Genomic DNA, 17,849 nt, shown 5'->3' on the forward strand with positions numbered 1-17,849 from the left:
ATTGCGCAAGTTCGGCGAACACTGAAATCCAGATCTGGGTTGATGAAAGAAACCTTCAGCGACGAGAGAGAGAGAGAGAGAGAGAGAGAGAGAGAGAGAGAGAGAGCAAAAAAAGATATGAAAAAAACGTGGAAAAGAGGAATAAGCAAGAAATGTGGGTCTGTGCGTATAATTTTCTGAAATGCCGGTGAATATATAAATAAACATATAAAAAGAATTATATATATATAATTCCATAAATTAATAATTCTAAATATATGCGACGATGGCGGGCTTACTTAAGTCGGGCGGATTATAAGCAAGCGAGCAAGCTAGTGCCTCGTGTACCCGCACGTGGTTGACATTTTCCGGCATGTGACTAGGGCCGTCTCCCTCCTCTGTTCTCCCCGTCGCCCCTTCTTAGCTACATCGCAACCACGTTCTCTTTCACACGCGTCGCTGGCATCAGCAGACACCACCTGAGTGCACCTGCAGCGTACTACGCATCCTCGTGAGACACCGCCTAGCACGCATACTAGCACGTGTGTCCCGAATAAGATTGCGCTACGCAAAGATTGTGATATTAACTGGGAGATGGCACGAATTATTAGAAAATCAGTTTTCAAAGCTAAAAAAGTTTTTGCTCAAAAAAATTTATAAGATTATGAAAACTTTTAACATTATTAATTTTTTATAGAAAAACGAAGCGCCATACTATTTTATCTAGTTAAGGATATTTTGAACTACTAGTAGATAGATAGACTGATTTTTTAATTTGTGTCATCTTTTTGTGAGATGACGTTTGACATCCAAGCGAGCCACATCATCATCGTCGCAAAAGAAATGTGCCTACATTTTGAATATTTTAATTTTTTCTTTGATGAAAAATTCTTGAAACTGTAACGTAATAAAAAAGCAATCGCTTTATATTATTTTTTACGTATCTGAATCGTATATGAAACATATACGAAAACATCTCTCGTAAAATATTTGTATCGGTATTTCGAATGGGCACAGAATAATATAAACAATTCGAATAATCTAAAAAAGAATTTAAAATAATTATCGCTTCCAATATTCAAGCTTTCAAGAAGCGAGATGGAATGTCATATCTATTATATTCCACGATAACGTGCAATCAATATCGACAGATATATGAATAAGTTCGCAAGCAGATAAAATAGCAGCGTCAAATCGGAGCATCGAAGGGAAAGTATCGGTATTTCGTGTCGTTATTGTCAGCACTCTTTGTTAGGCACGACACGCCCATACACGTGCGCGTGCATGCATCCTACACGGCGATAGAATAAAAACGCCGTGATTTCGTAACGTGATTCCGTGTCCATTAATAGCGGCGGCAATTACACGAGGCCGTCGGGAAATATCCGGAATTTTCTGTGACCGTGCGCGATGACGAACGACGTCGACGATGACGCAACAACGTGATGCACATGGAAATGACTTCGATCCGGCAGGATGCCCTTCCCGGAGCCCTTGCGACTCCCCGCTGGATTGCGTACGTAACGTCCCTACATACGTAATCCGACTTGAAAGATTTATCCTGCTCATTTATCTTCGTTCTTCTATTCTTGGAATCTGCCCTTCTTACATTTTAAATTAATTATAAAATACACAAAATACGTGAAATTCGCGCGATTAAAATTTGCCACGTTTTACTTCTGGCGTTTATTCTAATATTGTAATATTTAGGAATTAAGATTTATAACAGTTTCTTTGGAAAACCACAGACCACCGTTGGTCTTCAATCAATCTTGAACGAAATCGCGAGCGCAATCGATAAACCGCAAAGTGTTAGCTCTTACCATCATTATCGATAGAACCGCACATCTTTTTTCATCCTCACTTGTCAAGTGTTATTTATAATCACTTGCAGTTTCGAAATTAATTTTAAAATAGCTCTCGATTGACAATGTTATTCATCGAATCATATGTACGAAGAATATATGTATAGCAAATATAGACGGCTATGAGTTAAAGAAGTTAATGTAAATAATCATTGTTTATTGTTTATCATTGTTTAAATTGCAAATCTTTACGTTCGATCATCAGTTTAATTTTCGACCTACAGATTTTATTTCCAAAATAAAGTTATTTATCATAAACATCCAAAAAATCTTTTTATTTTTGTCTGACGAGTTTAACCTCTTGTTTTTCATTTATTTTCTATTTTATTTAATTCTTCATTGTACGGAATTTTTTTCTTTTTTTTTTGAGTTCCAATATACCAACGAATATTTTTTTTAAATAAAATATAAATATATAATACAAAATATAAATATATAAAAATATAATTTGTCTTGGGTTAATTATATTTTTAATTTTTTAATTAAAATGATTCAAATTAGACCTGTTTTCATTTTTTATTATTTCGAATCTCCAAATTTAAATCAAGGATTTTTTCCAACACACAATCGAACAAGTTTAAAGCTATCAGAAAACTGTATCTCCTTTTGATATATTACGCAAAAAAATTTCGCAATGCGCAGATTTCTGACAATCACAAGCAAATGGAAACAAATGGAAACATTTACATGGAACAAAACTCTAAAATTTTCAGATTTGTCCTTTATTTTCTGAAAGAAAAAAATATGATTACCGTAACTATAAAAAAAAAATATGTAAAACTATATTGTTTCATATATTTCCAAATTGCAAATTAATTGCAATTCTTGCAATTGTTTTTTCGTGTAATTTCATAGATTTTTTTACACACTCTTAGTAGGCAAAATCCGTGCATAGCACAGCTACCGTCTCCGAGATCCACGCAAGGCGTCCTTCATCGACCTTACTGCCCACCACGTCGCTCGCTCGCGCGTGCGTTCACTTTCACGTTCGGCTGCGCGGGCGCACGTGCGTGAGGCGATTCACTTGACTGGCGATCTCATCTCGCGAGCACAATCGCGCCTTGAGCATTACGCTCACATCAAAAATCTCCGACGGCGAGATTTCGCGCGAGACGCCGATGGCTGAGCGCCTTATTCAGGACGATACTCGATTCAGGATCGCTCGAGTGTCCGTGATGGCTGCATGCAAATCACACTCTTCGCTCTCACCTTTGAATGAAACGTCAAAAGTAGAGAATTCTCGAATATACTGCGAAAATCGATCATTCATATCTTCCTGGAAAGTCACGTTCTTCTCCGTTTCCACGAAAACTCGAGACGCGGTCTGTGTACGTCAGTGTTGTCTGACGTCATCGACTTTGACGTCTCAACGAGAGAAAATACGCGCGAACGATTCCTACGTGGACTTAAATTCGTGGAAATCCGGCACCGCCTGCGAGTTCTCGTTTTATTTAATTCGATTAAAATCAGAACAGAAGGTAAGGTAGAAGAAATCGCGTTCACAGGCGGCGGGGGTCTAGGTCTCCCCGAGAGGTGAAATTAGATCGACAAAGATCGAGATCTCGCGTGTCCTTCGACGACCTCTTTGCATGCCATAACTGTACGCATCGATGCGTTGCCATTCACTTTCACGTCGTTGCGACGCACGCACACGTGTACTCGCGAGTGCGTAGGCACGCAAGCAGATATGCCATCCATCTCTTCTCTCTCCCTCTTCTCGCACGCATGCCTACGCATAAACAAAACGTCAACGGCGGTAAAACGTAGGAACGCCACGTTGCCGTTTAATCATCGCTACTGTCGCACGTTTATCATCTTAATAACGCATTTTTTTCTGCACATCCATGTAACAGTTTATCATCGCGTCTCGTTAACCATATATATAACCATTTATACCCTAGACTTATGTCCCGCTATCTATATTGCATCTAATGAACATAGTTAATTCACGCGAGTCTCGCGAGAGACTATACAATTTCAGGATCATGAAACAGCTTTTTTATGTCACGTATCCGCGTGTAAAAAAAGTGACTTTTTCATGAGAAACTCACACGAAGCGAAAGATAAAAATTATTCTTGCATATTCAAAAGATACATCTCAGCTCTTACCACAGCAGAGATTTTCGTATGAACTGTAATATTTTACAATTGACGAGCTTTATTAAACCTTACATAGTAAAATGCGTACGAAAAAATTTAGATTGCATCTTATTTCATCTTTTCTCTTTTTTTATGTAAGTATTTCGATGTGAGTATTAAAATCTTGCTTGGCTTATAGGCCTTTTTTAATTTCATTTTTATATCTACATAATTTTCCGTTGGAAAGTCAACGACGCAGGTTCGCGATACAGCTATTAAGAAACTCATTTACTCGCACGGACTCGCGGGAAATTATTATTAGATTAATTTATCTAAAAATTTCTGATGCGAAAGATTGCAGTCAGTGCTTCGTTTCTCTTGTTGTTAACAGATTGGCGCGATCCGTCATCCTTGATGGAACAGTTTTATCCAGGAAATGATGGACCGTGGTGTACGTGTAGCGGTGAACAGCGCAGATGGCCGGCGATGACGTCGAGATATGTGAATAACAACGAAAACATTCATTCATGCATGCATGCACGCACGCACGCACGCACGCACGCACGCACGCACGCACGTCGCCACGTCGGTCATACGTACGTGCATGCGTCATTGATGGGACCGTCTAGAAATGTACTCGGAGAGTACATTTCGCTATCACGTGCAAGACACAAGCCCTATCGATCGATCGATGAATCGATCGATCGATCGCCAACGGCACGTTTTCGCAAGCGTGGAGTGACGATGCGTAAATACGCGCCGCCGCGTGTACGCGCACGTGCGCATAACGAGCGAACGGCAAACGGAAAAGACGCACTTGTCACTTGTTACACTTTACTCGAGATTAAGTATAATAGACACTTCGAATCGTTTTTCGTGTACATGAAGAAAATTTGTTAATTCAAGAGAAAAACATCGTGATTGAAGTCATTTCTGAAGTCTTAAACGTTCTGGAAATTAATTTTTTTTTTTTATAACACTATGATCTCTATTTACTCTCCACTTGGTGAGCAGATATAGAAAATGATCTTATTGTCAAATTACTTTCAAAATAGTTTTAAGAAAAGATTCTCTGCAGAATGAAGAAAGAACTTCAAAAAGAGTTTAAAAATATTCAACTTCAATATTTTTCGAGATTTTCAAGTTTTTTTTTTAAATAACTGAATTATTTAAAAATGTTCAAAAAGAAAAAATAAATGCTTGTAATTAATCAAATTATGTTTGCAACTAAATTTTTTTAAATGTGTTCTAAAAATTATAAGACCGTCTAAATCCGATTTGGCGCGATTCTCTTCAATTTTTAATATTTCAGCATTTATAAAATCGATACTCGAGATTTTTTTAGAGCTCACTCGAGATTAATCGGAAACATCTATCCTCTGACAGAAGTGCTCAGTTCGAGAAGTCCTACTTTGTTTTCAATCACTTACAACCTATACTTTTCCTTTTTATCGGTGTTTTCGCAAAGTTTAGTCTGTCCAGACGCATCTCGCGTATATATTTAGCGAGCAGACTAAACCGCCGCGAATACAATAAAACGATTGATGGTACCAGGCCTGCCTGATAGGTACATAACGCTTCATCTCCGATGACGCAAGGACGGTGGATGATGATTTATATCTCGCACCTCGCGGCGGGGTTCCGGCGGATCCCTGTTGACCCGCGAGTGTCTCGTCCTTGTTGATGAGCGACGACGACAATCGGCGACGTAGCTCTTGCCCCATCGTGTTTTGCAATCGGTGCAAACCGGCGCGGCGCGACGCGCCTCTCCGTCCTCGATGCTCAATTGACGCGGTTGACAGCTGCGGAACAGATGCGCCGGTGCACTCGATAACCTTCTCCCGCCGTCTCTCGCGCCGCGGACGTCCCTCCACCGCTCCCAAAGTCTTCCGAGTAAAATAGAGCTATCCGGCCTAAGAGTTATTTTCGGCCCGGCCGCCGAAGGTCGTCGCCTTGAATGGCCACCACCTCGAATCGGCATAATCCACGAAATTGTACCTGCACGGCACCGTGTCGAGACGAAGGTGATCTTCGAGCTGTCACACATGGAGATAAAGCGACACGTGGTACAAGTCCTTCGTAATGCGCGATGCCGATAATTCTCCCGCGAATAACATATATTCTTAATCTGCTTAGCTTATCTACGTCATCTCTCATTCAAATGGTCCGCGAATTAATGGCAATTCTGATTCATTCCGAGATTAGAAGGCACGATAAACCGCAACCTGTTGCTAATCGATAACCGCGCGCCGATAACCGATAACCGTATTACCGCGAAATTTCTTTTGTACGTATTGTGTAGATAATTATTAAATTGATATCATGAATATATCACGATAATATCAACGTATCACTGAAATTAAATTGAATAAGAAAAATTATGCATCGCGAACAAATTGTTATTGATTCTGTTTCTTTTTTTTACTAGCTTTTAAATAAAGTTATCAAAAATGTTTTCAAAACACAAGTTCAATCGTACAAAAGATGAAAAAATTGAGATGAGATTTCGCTCGCTCGCCCGCAACAAAATTCACGAGGAGACTCATCTCTCGCCGCGATATCATGACGTCAATGATCGGAATCAACATTAAAGAAAAATTATATTCTAATTACAACCGCGAACAAATTATTATTGGCTCTATTTTTTTTTTACTAATAACTTATAGATAAAATTTTCCAAAAAAAAAAAACAAGTTCAATTGTACAAAGAAAATAAGACTTTCGTGTTCACGAAATTCGCAAGAAGACTTTCATCTCTCGTCGGGATATGATGACGTCAATGCTCGAAATCATCATTAAAGAAAAATCCATCCTTTCTTCGGCTTTCTGAACGATCGTTGCGTGCTCGATAATCTTTCGGGCGTATTCTCGTTGCAAAACGCCGATCCATTACGTCCGTCAGTTGAGCAGGCAAGCAGGCAGGCAGGCAGACCGACAGGTATTTCGAGAGCCGAGAAAAGGCAACTATTCGCACCAGCGCGAGCATCGATTAACATATTCTCGCATGTGTTCTCGCGTAACTCTTTGGCGTTACGCAAGCTACGCACGTCGAAAGTCCTCGCGAAATCCCGTGCACCTATTATCCGATCACGTAGGATCGCATAAAGTTGCGAAAGGTCAAGGATATACAGTGACACAATAATACATACGCAATCGTCTTTTTTACAAAGTGCTGAAAAATACCCCTCGCGAGATACGAGCTCGTGTCTTTGAAATAAAAATACAAAAAGACACGTACAGCTTTCTCGTGCGTGGTTGCAACGTAAAATATGCGGAGAAAATATTTCTTTTTCAGTAAAGAATACAATAAAAATTCTGTTATTGTGGACTGTGTTGATATTATGTGACGAAAATAATATTTTTATTCAGATTTAATCAGAGATATACGTTTTACATTTTGCAAAAAGATTGCAATTGCAAAAGATGATAATTAATAAATTTATTTATAAATAATTGCAATGATTCAATCATTTCAGCAATTACTTTAAGTAAAATTTTATAATCTAAATACAATTATTTTTATATAAATTTTATCATGTAGGTTTTATCACATTTTCAGCAACAATTATATTATTTTAGATGTAATACAAAAAACAATATTTGACCGATTACTGAAACGCTTTTTATCATAAATTTTTATGTTCATAATACATTTACAATATACCTATATAATTGACAATTGACATTATATTTTTTCTAGTTTATCAGCAATTGTTAATAATCCTATTATCAAAATAATCAATTTGCAAAATAATAACTCTAAAATATTATTATACTCCAGCTTTGCAACAAATGTTGCAACGAAAATATAATTTTCCATATAATTTACAGTACAATATTTCCTCCGTGTAAAAATTAAATAATTGTCGACGCGAATCTAACGTTTTTCCTTTCGTTTTAATAGATATTCATTTCTACTGAAACAAAATATCCGAGTCTGATGTATCAGGATACAATTATCAGGATACAGATTTATCAGGCGAGAAGGACAGAAGGATCAGTCGCAGTCGTTCTTGTTGTCGCGTTTGATATCATTTCGCTCGGCACTCTCGCGAAAAGTGCACTGTATATGCTCGTGTATACCGGGTTGTCGTGCAAAAATACTAACCCACATCCAGGCCGAGCGCGTGTCATGCAACGTGACTTCTAGCTTGCCGCGCCGTTTCGTGCGAACGATCGTACACTTCCCACGCGACGGCGATTGCTCGATTCGTCAAATACATCGATGTAGAAAGATATATTAATATTCATTATAACAAACAAAGAATAAGGCAAATAAGAGCCGCAACAAGCGCAGTACGTTACTTTGAGAACGCAAACCTTTTTAAAAACTTCTTTAACAAATTAATATTAATATTTATTATATTCAGATAATACATTATGCAAATATATAATAATCGATCTGTAATTATTAATTTTATATATATATAAAGACGATGTAACTTTATTAATTAATATGAAATAATATAATTATATAATTGTGTGTAACTCATATAATATATATTTGATTATAAGATTATAAATCTACTTCAGAAAACCCCATAAACATTTCTGAACTGTCTTTTTTTGCTAGTATATACGTAATCTTGGTATCGTAACATTAATTCGCTACGAATTGGTTTCCGCACGCGGACTCGCTATATTTCATAATTCTAGAAATAGATACGACCGGAGCGGCGCACAGCTAAATCCGCCGGCGTCGTCCCCGATTTCGCGATTTCGCCGAAACAAACCTTGACTTCGTCATCGCTGTCGAAAAAAAAAATCGAAAAAAAATCGAACGCCGAGGATGTTCGCAAGGTTGCGCCTTAATTAAGGCTGAATCAATCAGCGGCTACGGAATTTTCAATTAATTTATTTCGCTGAGAACAACACACTTCAGGGTTTTATTCAGAAACATGATTTAATTCGCGAGATAAACGAAACAAAAGGTAATAAATTTCATTTTTTAACAAATTTCTAAGAATATCAGCGACGCTGATTGCGAGATGCTGGATGACAGAATGAACGAACGCGATGAACGAAGAATAAGCTCGAGAATGAAAGGCGACGGTTCAGAATTTTTCGCAATGAATCATCTGCCTCCGGTAATAAGATTGCCGTACTATTTTCCACGACTACTCGGCGCGTGCGTTCATCACTCGTGCAACACTTACACATACGCAGCGTACGATACACACACACACACACACACACACACACACACACACACACAAAACGTGCAACGAGGACAGCGAAGCGCCAAGGTGACTCTCACTTTTTCTCAAGCGACACTGAATCTCTCTGTTAGGATTATCGACCTCCAATACTAGCACAAGAAATTGCGAATCAATAAATTTTGCGAAAGAGAAAGGAGATGCAAATCGATTGCGAGAAAATTTTTCACGGAAAAGAAAAGGACAATGTGGAAAAGAATCAATTCCTCGCCAATATTTTAGATTATAAAATCATAAATTGAAGAATGATGGGTGTTAATTTAGCAATTATCGTTATGAAAATGGTTATACTTATAATTGTTAAATTTATATCAACAAGAATATTAGAGCACATATATTTACTAATCATATTTATTTACTTTTTTTTTCAACAAAAAAAAGGAAAGGGTTAAAAAAAATTGTACTTGTAAATTCCCGAAAGTAAAAAATGTTTTAAATAAAATCGCGAATTAACGCGGAACATACAAACTAAAATATACTTCGATAAATACTTCTTGAATATTTTAAAAATAAATAGATGGTCCTATTAATAAAATCTGTTTATCTGTCACGCCGCTATATTCTATTCGAACTTCTTTGTTTGGCTCTGGCTTGTATCAAAAGTGCCAAAATGTGGCAATCAACGCGATACGATACAAACGATGAGGCTCATTTCGTACGTCGCGCCAGTATTTTGTCTCGCCTTATCGCGACACGGTTTTATCGTCGAAATTTTCCACCGCGCCTGCGAGACAGCCAAGAAGACCCTCCCCGACCCTTGCCTTGTTACACTATGGCGTGCAGATTTGGCGAAAGATGCTCGCACACGCGAATTTTCGGCTTACATTTACTCGCGACATAAACACGAGAGGAGAGGAGCGATTGATTAACCTCGCTGTGCCGAAAGTTAGTTTATGCGCAAACGAAATGAAGGAGAGAGAGGAGGGAGGAGGTGTAACCACATGAACGGCGATAATAAATAGCAGACAGGCAGCCGACGGGACATGTATAAATATCACCGGAGTTATTGGTATTCATATCGAATTTGATTGATGTCATCATCGGACTTCTATTTCGGAGGGCCTCGTGTCGTTAGGCCACAGTCCTGCATATTCCAAACTTTCCAATTGCACGATGCGAAAAAACCTCGGGATTTTATACAAACGTCTCCGTCGCGTTGTTGATTTCACGCTCGCGGATATTTACGTGAAATCGAAATCTCGTTATGTTACGCTGATAACAGCCGATAATAATGAACGCAGCTATTTCTTTTTCCCTCTCGGCATAATAATGTACAAATAATTTCCACGTGAAATATATTTTCAAAATCAGAAAGAGATATTTCAAGCGATATTTCAAAACACAGGCCATTTACTTCTAATATATTCTCTAATTAAACTAATACTTTCTTGAATTGTATAAATTAGATAGATATACATACAATAAAATTGCTTCGCTCGTTAATATGACATATGATTTGATATATTTAGATCTCTTTCTTTTTTCGGGTCGCCCACAGAATAAAAGTCCGAGGAAAATAACTGCTCTAATATCGATCTGCTCTAATACATGAAATAATTAAAGGATTAGAAAAGTTGAAACTCATCACCTTGTAATTTGTCACGATCGACAAGCCCTCTTGGCGAAATTGCATATCCCGAATGCAACAACAGCGGAAAATTTCGTATCCCCCTCCAGAGAAGTTATCGACAAATCCAGAATCATAAAGGAAAAATACGGAGACCGAAAGTGCAACTCACAACGTTCGTTTGGATGCGCGCTACACATCGCTACGCATCGCTACGCGCACACGCTCCATCAAGGACGAGGAGAGAAGTAGTTGCCGAAGGAGGTCAGAGATTCGTGGAGGCAGAGCGGAATGCTTTCAATTTGTATCGCGCGATTTAAAAGCGCTTAGGACAGCCGTGATTTATGCACTTCGGAGAGAAGCGAATCGCGGCTCGTCTGCGATCATCACTCGTCCGATCGCGAGGTAATCGCAGGTCGAGGATATTTCCAGAGCATATATAAAAGGGAAAGAGAAAGGAGTAAATCGATTAAAATAATTACGATAATAAAAAGTGTAATTTTGCGATAATTAACATTCATCATAATTTTGCACCTTGAATAACCATACCGAAGGATTCTCGACTTATTCGCAACTTTTTGCCGCGTTTCGATGTATCGTTTATTAATTTATCCTACTTTCTTCCGTTCCACTTTTATCATTTCAATGTCAATTTTCTCATTGCGAGGCGTATTAGATCGTCGGCCCGTCCCATTCGCCGCGCGATTATACCCATTGACCCTTGGAGTCGCAACAGCTACCGAGGACGACGTTTCAATTCTAAAAAGATAGCGCACGTCACACACGCCCAGGATACAACTGCGTCAAACGCGAAACACAATACTGTCGCAAGAAGCGGAATTTACATTCTAAGCAAAAAATGCCCACAATGCGCACAAACGCGCCGGTAACGCGGTAACGTGCCGTAATTATTTGCAATTTGCCACACTCGTACGGAAAATGAGTCAGGGAATGGGCCAGATGGAGGCATTAAAAGATTTTACGTCGCCTCGCACGTGGAGATCTATCGCGAACGCATATCTCTAATTATGCACGCTTCTTAAATATGCATAATTGAAACGCTCGTGGCGGCGCGTTTTCGCGTGACGTTTCGCCGCGTGTTATTATATCTCCTTGAGATCCCACAAGTGTCATTAATTTCTGCGGATTAATTTTTCTGGCAATTAGTTTGTTTGTCGACTCGTCGGACCCGTCAGGATCGATCCCCGATTGGCGAAAAACAAACAGGACAGCTGGTAAAAAGAGATATGAGATGCGATAAACGTAACATTGTCCTTCATTAATCAGGTCTACAAAATTTTATTTATACAAATTTTATTTTTAGTAACACCGACTCAAGAAAACACGTTGCTTTTTTAATAAATATTCTGTTACTTCTAAAAAAATTTTTTAACAAAAACTTATACAAAAAATTATATATTTGTGCTAAAAACGGAGACTGTTGATATCTTCTTGATTTAAAAAAAAAATATATATATAAAATTAATTCAGGGACATATGATAAATTATGCATATTTACAAATTTTTTGCTTCCAAAAATTGGAGATGTCCCAAACAAGACGCGGTCAATGACAGCGCACATGTATGTGTTAATCGCTGACGTTGGTCTAAACGAGGTACATTTCCGATGTATTTCCTAATTCCTATTGACAGTATATATCGACGTGCTGATAACGTCGCCGAAATACCTAACATCCGCCCGGGCTTTCAATCGCTCCGTGATCCCGTTCAGGTCGCGGTTGGTTTCCATGACGCAGGCACTCCGTCCCGCTTGCGTCATCCGCCGCGCTCTTCGTCGCGGAATACGTCGCGTGCAAGTACGATGACTGTCGTGTAGGTGTTGTTAGTCGATATCGCGAGCGCGATCAAACGAAACTAGCCCAAAACGCCTTTTATCTATCGTCTCGAACACGAGTCCGAAGTTAGCAAGGTGAGACGACGCGACGACGAGATATGCTTCGTCCGGATCGAGAACTCGAAATCTTGAGAGTCTCCTCGATACCACGCCAAAATAAAAGAAACGACGAGAGATAAAAATCTACGAAAGAGCGACATTGCACGACATTGAATAATACTTATTGATTCATAATTTTCAATATCTGGCCGTCTCGATCGACAAATTCCGAGTTGAAATTTTATTACAATATAGTACAATCAATCCAACATTTAAAAGAAAGGTAAATTTTGACTATCCGTACTGTTCTTCGGGATATTACACCTATGTTTATTTACAATGACAAAATTATAAATTATTCTAGATCGCATTTAAAAATAAAAAAATTTTGTAGCAATTTAGAATCTAAAAAAGTATTTAAATATAGAGTAGAAATGTGTTTAATAGAAATTAAGAAATAATAATAAAAATCTCAATTTTTTTACACAAGTATTTTAAATATTCCAAATGATTTAGGTAAAGCTTCAGTGTGATGCAGAAATTAATTAGTCTGTAAATAAAAATTTAATTTTATTTAATAAAAATTTAATAAAAATGAAATTAAATTATCTTGAATTAAGGTTACTTAAGGTACTTAAAAAAAAAAATTAAAATTTTTTTCATTTTTTTCTCACATTTTATTTTTATTAAAGCGTATTTCTACTTTATATTTAAATAACTTTTAATCCAAGTTCTAAATCTCCGCAACATTTTTCTGTACTATTTTTAAATGCTGATCTAGAATAATATTTTTCCATTGTAAACAGAAATAGGCGTAATACATTCGTAATTCCTGACAGCTTACAGCTGCATAACTCGGAAGCTATTAGCTGTCTTAGCAACAAACGCGCATTCTCATCTTGATCTCCGACATCTGTGTCGCGGTACATTCGCAGTAGCTCGTATTCTCACAAGTGTGCACTAACTAATGCAGGTGGTCGGACGTGCAACTGTGTGTTCACATAAATACCGTACACGCGTAACACGCGGAGAACGTGGATGACGCGCGAATAAATCCGTGCAGATCGATCGGCGGTGTCAACGACCGACGCGACAGCTCGTAAGATGCGCTATTTCGCATTTTATAGAATTGCTGAAAGAAACGACCGTCTTACCTCACGCTCGACCAAATCAACTAGCGAGAGATCGGTTTCCCGAATCAGTTTCTCATTGCGTCATCGTGTCGCGAGAGCTCGATAATGCGCATAAAGTACTGCCCCGAATGGAGCGTGCACGTGCAAATTAGAGGACTAAAAATAAAATGCAGATAATATAAATATAATTGCACCTAACGAACAATTATCACGCGAATGACGATTTTTCTCATTGATCATTAATATTTTCCACGTCGCCTGCAAAAAGGGGCGATTAAAACGCGAACGAAACCCGCGCGATTCCGTACACACGCAACATCAATGGTTTCCTCCCGTGCTCTCGATTGTGGCCGATCGAACTCGCAACGTGTTTAATTAATACTCGCCTGGAGAACGAGCCTCCAGCCCTCTATCTTATCTCGTGCGCGGCCATGAATCCTTTTGGTAGTGTGTTTCCAAGGAGATACAAATAAAGCATTATATTTCTATACAAGTCTAATAATCAGGGGCAGACAAACAACGGGGAGGAGGGGCAAGGAAAAGGAAGGAAAGGAGGAATGGAAAGGAGAATCGATGGAGCAGTGGGGGAGGGGGTAAACCAAAAGCACCTGTGTACTCATGATAACGACGATATCGTGGCTTTTCGTAACCACGCGATCTGCAGATTCCGAGATAACGTCTCGACGTCGCGGATTTCGAGGTCTTTTGAAACCATGAATGAAGCCCGCTTCATTTATCCTTCATTTATCCAACGAAATAATCGAGAAAAAATACAAAGTAACGTCTCTGAAATTGCGACGATAACATTGACATAAATCCTTGAAGCTATTTTATTTATATTCTAAAATTACATGAAAAAAATGATTTTGCTGAAGTATCTACAAATTTGGCCTAATACAGATTTAAAATCTTGTTGGACCACCAAAATTATTATTATGTAGGACATTTAAACATGATGAAAATATTATAAAAATTTTTATAACCAATTTGAATGTCCTAATCGTTTTGATGGAATGACAAAATTATTTACAGATTTACATCTGATTAAATTTAGATGCGTCAAAAAATTCTTTTCGTGTATTCATCGAAATCTAAGCTGATATATTTCTCCGTACATTTAAATATGGTAAAATTATTCATGAGGATTGTCAAAGAGAGACTTTGCTGAATGCAAAGCATAACATTAAAGCATAACATTAAAGCACTTTAAGCCACTAATCTAGCTGAAAAAAGTGAAGAAAAAATTTTCAGAAAAGTATCTTCATAGAAGTTCACGTGTGCGTGTTCATGTAAATTGTTTAGATGAGAATTTAAGCGGGAAAGAAGCTACAAAATAATAACTTGAGGTGTCATGCATTTCAATGTCCGCGATATTATGCAACGAACGTGCGTGAATATCTTTTAAATACGACGTGTATAAATTTTTTTTATGTAATAATCCACTTGGAAACATCAGGAATAGACGCACGGTGTCAAAAAAGAAAAAATGAGGAATTTTTAATTCGATAACAGCCACATCATAAAGAGACTTCGATTAAGTATTATAATCTAACTAATCAGCGACCGGAAAATAAATTGAGGATAATTAATGGAATCGCTGTAATCCAGGAAAATTTTGAAAAATCCGCTTATTTATATTTCATATCACCAGTTCGAGGTAAAAACAACTGACACGCGTATCTCGTTTTTTCTAGATGCATCATTATATTATTTCCACGTGTCAGCTTTTTTTATCTTGTAAGCGTTTTGAAAAAAACAAAGTCCTCGTCCTCTCTTTCGCAAGATCGTCATCGTTCGCCTATCTATAGATACAAAATCGAACAAGTCCTTTATTTCAGATAGTTCCTTTATTTCAAATAATTGTCCTTCAGATTTATTTTTCCAAAATTCAATTTTATCCTTTATTTTACGGGAAATTCTTTTCTAATTAGAATTTCAATATCTAATGTCATATTATTAAGTAAATTTTTAAAATGAAATGTATAAAACATAAATGTATGTAATTATTCAGATCAAATCTGCCTTTATTTTTTATTATTTCGAATTCCAAATTTAAATCAAGAATTTGTCCTAACACAATTGTCGAACCAGTTTAACATTATCAAAAAACTACATCTCATTTTAGTATACCACGCAAAAAAATTTCGTGATGCGCAGATTCCTGACTTGAAAACATATAGAAATAAAGCTCTAAAATTTTCTGACTTGTTCTTTATTCTTTCGAAGAAAATGATCATCATATCGATAGAGCGCCTCGCACACGCGTGTACGCATATTAAAGACGCGTGTGTAATGACTTGTACTTCACTTCGTTGATTTCTGCACACGTGACACGGAATGACGCCAGCGATCGAGACGAAACCACGTCCCACGACCCGTGACTCTGCCATATTGCGCGCGAGAGGAAATATTTCACCCGGTCTTTATATTACATCGATTCCTCTCGTAAACAACGCACGCATGCACGCCGGATGCGATCGGCTTTTAAATCGAGCGCGGAGCACCGGGATGTCTCGCACGCGTTATTAATATTTATTCTGCCGTCGCGTTATTTATCCGCGCTTATTCGCGATACATTTTATGTTATTATTTATTCTCCAAAGTACACAGAGGCCATCACTTATGGATCGCTAAACGGAAACAGGCTCCGAAAAACAAAATTTTAATCCATTCATTCGAGTGGAATTTGAGTGGATATATACTATAAATTATTATCTCTTTCAATTTTATATATTAGAAAGAGTGGTTGTAAAACTCATAACTATAAATCTTGCGCAGATTTCGATGTTATTAATCTGATGTTATTAATCTGATGTAATATAATGCATTAACATTTAAAAGATTTTTTCTCTCTTTGAGATATATTTCCAGGAGTAACTAATCCGCAATTATTTAGACTTAGCAAATCCACAAAGTTGAGCTCATTACACTGTGAACGTTCAAACACATTCATTTATTCAATATACATACATATTTACACTCGCGCGCAAAGGCAATTAATTATAAGTGCATGAATCTAGTTTTACATTGAAGATATTTTTAGATAATAAGAATTTTGAAGTAAAAAAATTTAGAGATGTAAATGTATACAAAATAATTTTCTAGAATTGCAAATACTTAGAAAAAAAAGAGAATAAAAATAATAATAATAACAATAATCTGCGGAATAAATTTTGAAGTTGATTTTGTTGAAAGGTTTCATATGGAATTTTTCCGATGATATAAAAGCACAAAATTACCAAGTCGGAGTTTATATACTCGGAGTCATGTATTTGGCCGAGCCTCTAGATCTATACGATCGCACGAAACACGTGCGCACTTACCTCTCGTATTTCACCTGCATCGAATGCGCGGTGGTGTCCTCCCAGTAATTCTGTGTCTCCATCATCTTGCCGCATAGAACAGCGGTGGTACCGCTCGCTTCCGGAATCCCGCGACAATCACTTCCGCCCTCGCTCCTCCACGCCTCTCCTCTCCTATTTCTCTCCTCTTCTTCCTCCTGCTCTTCTTCTTCCTCCTCTTCCTCCTCCTCCTCTTTCTCCTCCTCCACCACTTCCTTCTTCGCCGCGGACGTTATCGTCGCGAGAATCGGCTCCTCCGAGCCGGGAATGCACGCGCGCGCGTCACGTGACAACTCGCGAGAGAGATGCGGGATAGCGCGCCTTCGCTTTTTCTCTTCCTCTTCCGCGCCGGCTCCTCTTCGCTCTGCGCCGATGGAGAAACTCTCCGACCTGTCCGAATCGACGCGGATCGTCCGAATCGATCGATCGCGTAGGTGGAACCGAAAGTACGCACGCCCGCCCGCCCGCACGCACGCACGCACGCACGCACGCACGCACCCACACGAAATACGTCACGGACGCGGCACGGCACGTAAAATCGCCACGGATAAGAAGTGCTACGCAAGATTAGGTTAGTTTCGCGTCTGCGAGCTCACTGACACAACTCGCGCGGCGACAACGGCGACGAGACGAGAGAGGCGACCGGCGGCGCACGGGAACATTCGCCCACACGACACTCCGCCGCTCCGAGTCCGGTCTCGCGGTCGCGCGCGCGATATCCGTGCTGGCGCCCTCTTTCTCCTGCTCCCCACCTTCCCGCGCGCGCTCACCTTCT

The 17,849-nt window shown here is 38.6% G+C and overlaps 1 protein-coding gene across 1 annotated transcript in view; it reads right to left on the reverse strand.

Annotated features, from left to right (window-relative positions):
• Positions 1-17,839, reverse strand: part of cwo (transcription factor cwo) — a 53,949-nt gene extending 36,110 nt beyond the window's left edge. The window contains exon 1 of the mRNA XM_089079447.1: positions 17,057-17,839. Within this exon, the coding sequence (XP_088935573.1) occupies positions 17,057-17,121 (65 nt within the window). The 5' untranslated portion in view covers positions 17,122-17,839. The remainder of the gene's footprint in view (positions 1-17,056) is intronic.
• Between the last annotated feature and the right edge of the window lie 10 nt (positions 17,840-17,849).

This window comes from Pogonomyrmex barbatus, unplaced genomic scaffold, assembly GCF_055798465.1.
Source record: "Pogonomyrmex barbatus isolate J1 unplaced genomic scaffold, ASM5579846v1 scaffold3, whole genome shotgun sequence".
NCBI lineage: Eukaryota > Metazoa > Arthropoda > Insecta > Hymenoptera > Formicidae > Pogonomyrmex > Pogonomyrmex barbatus.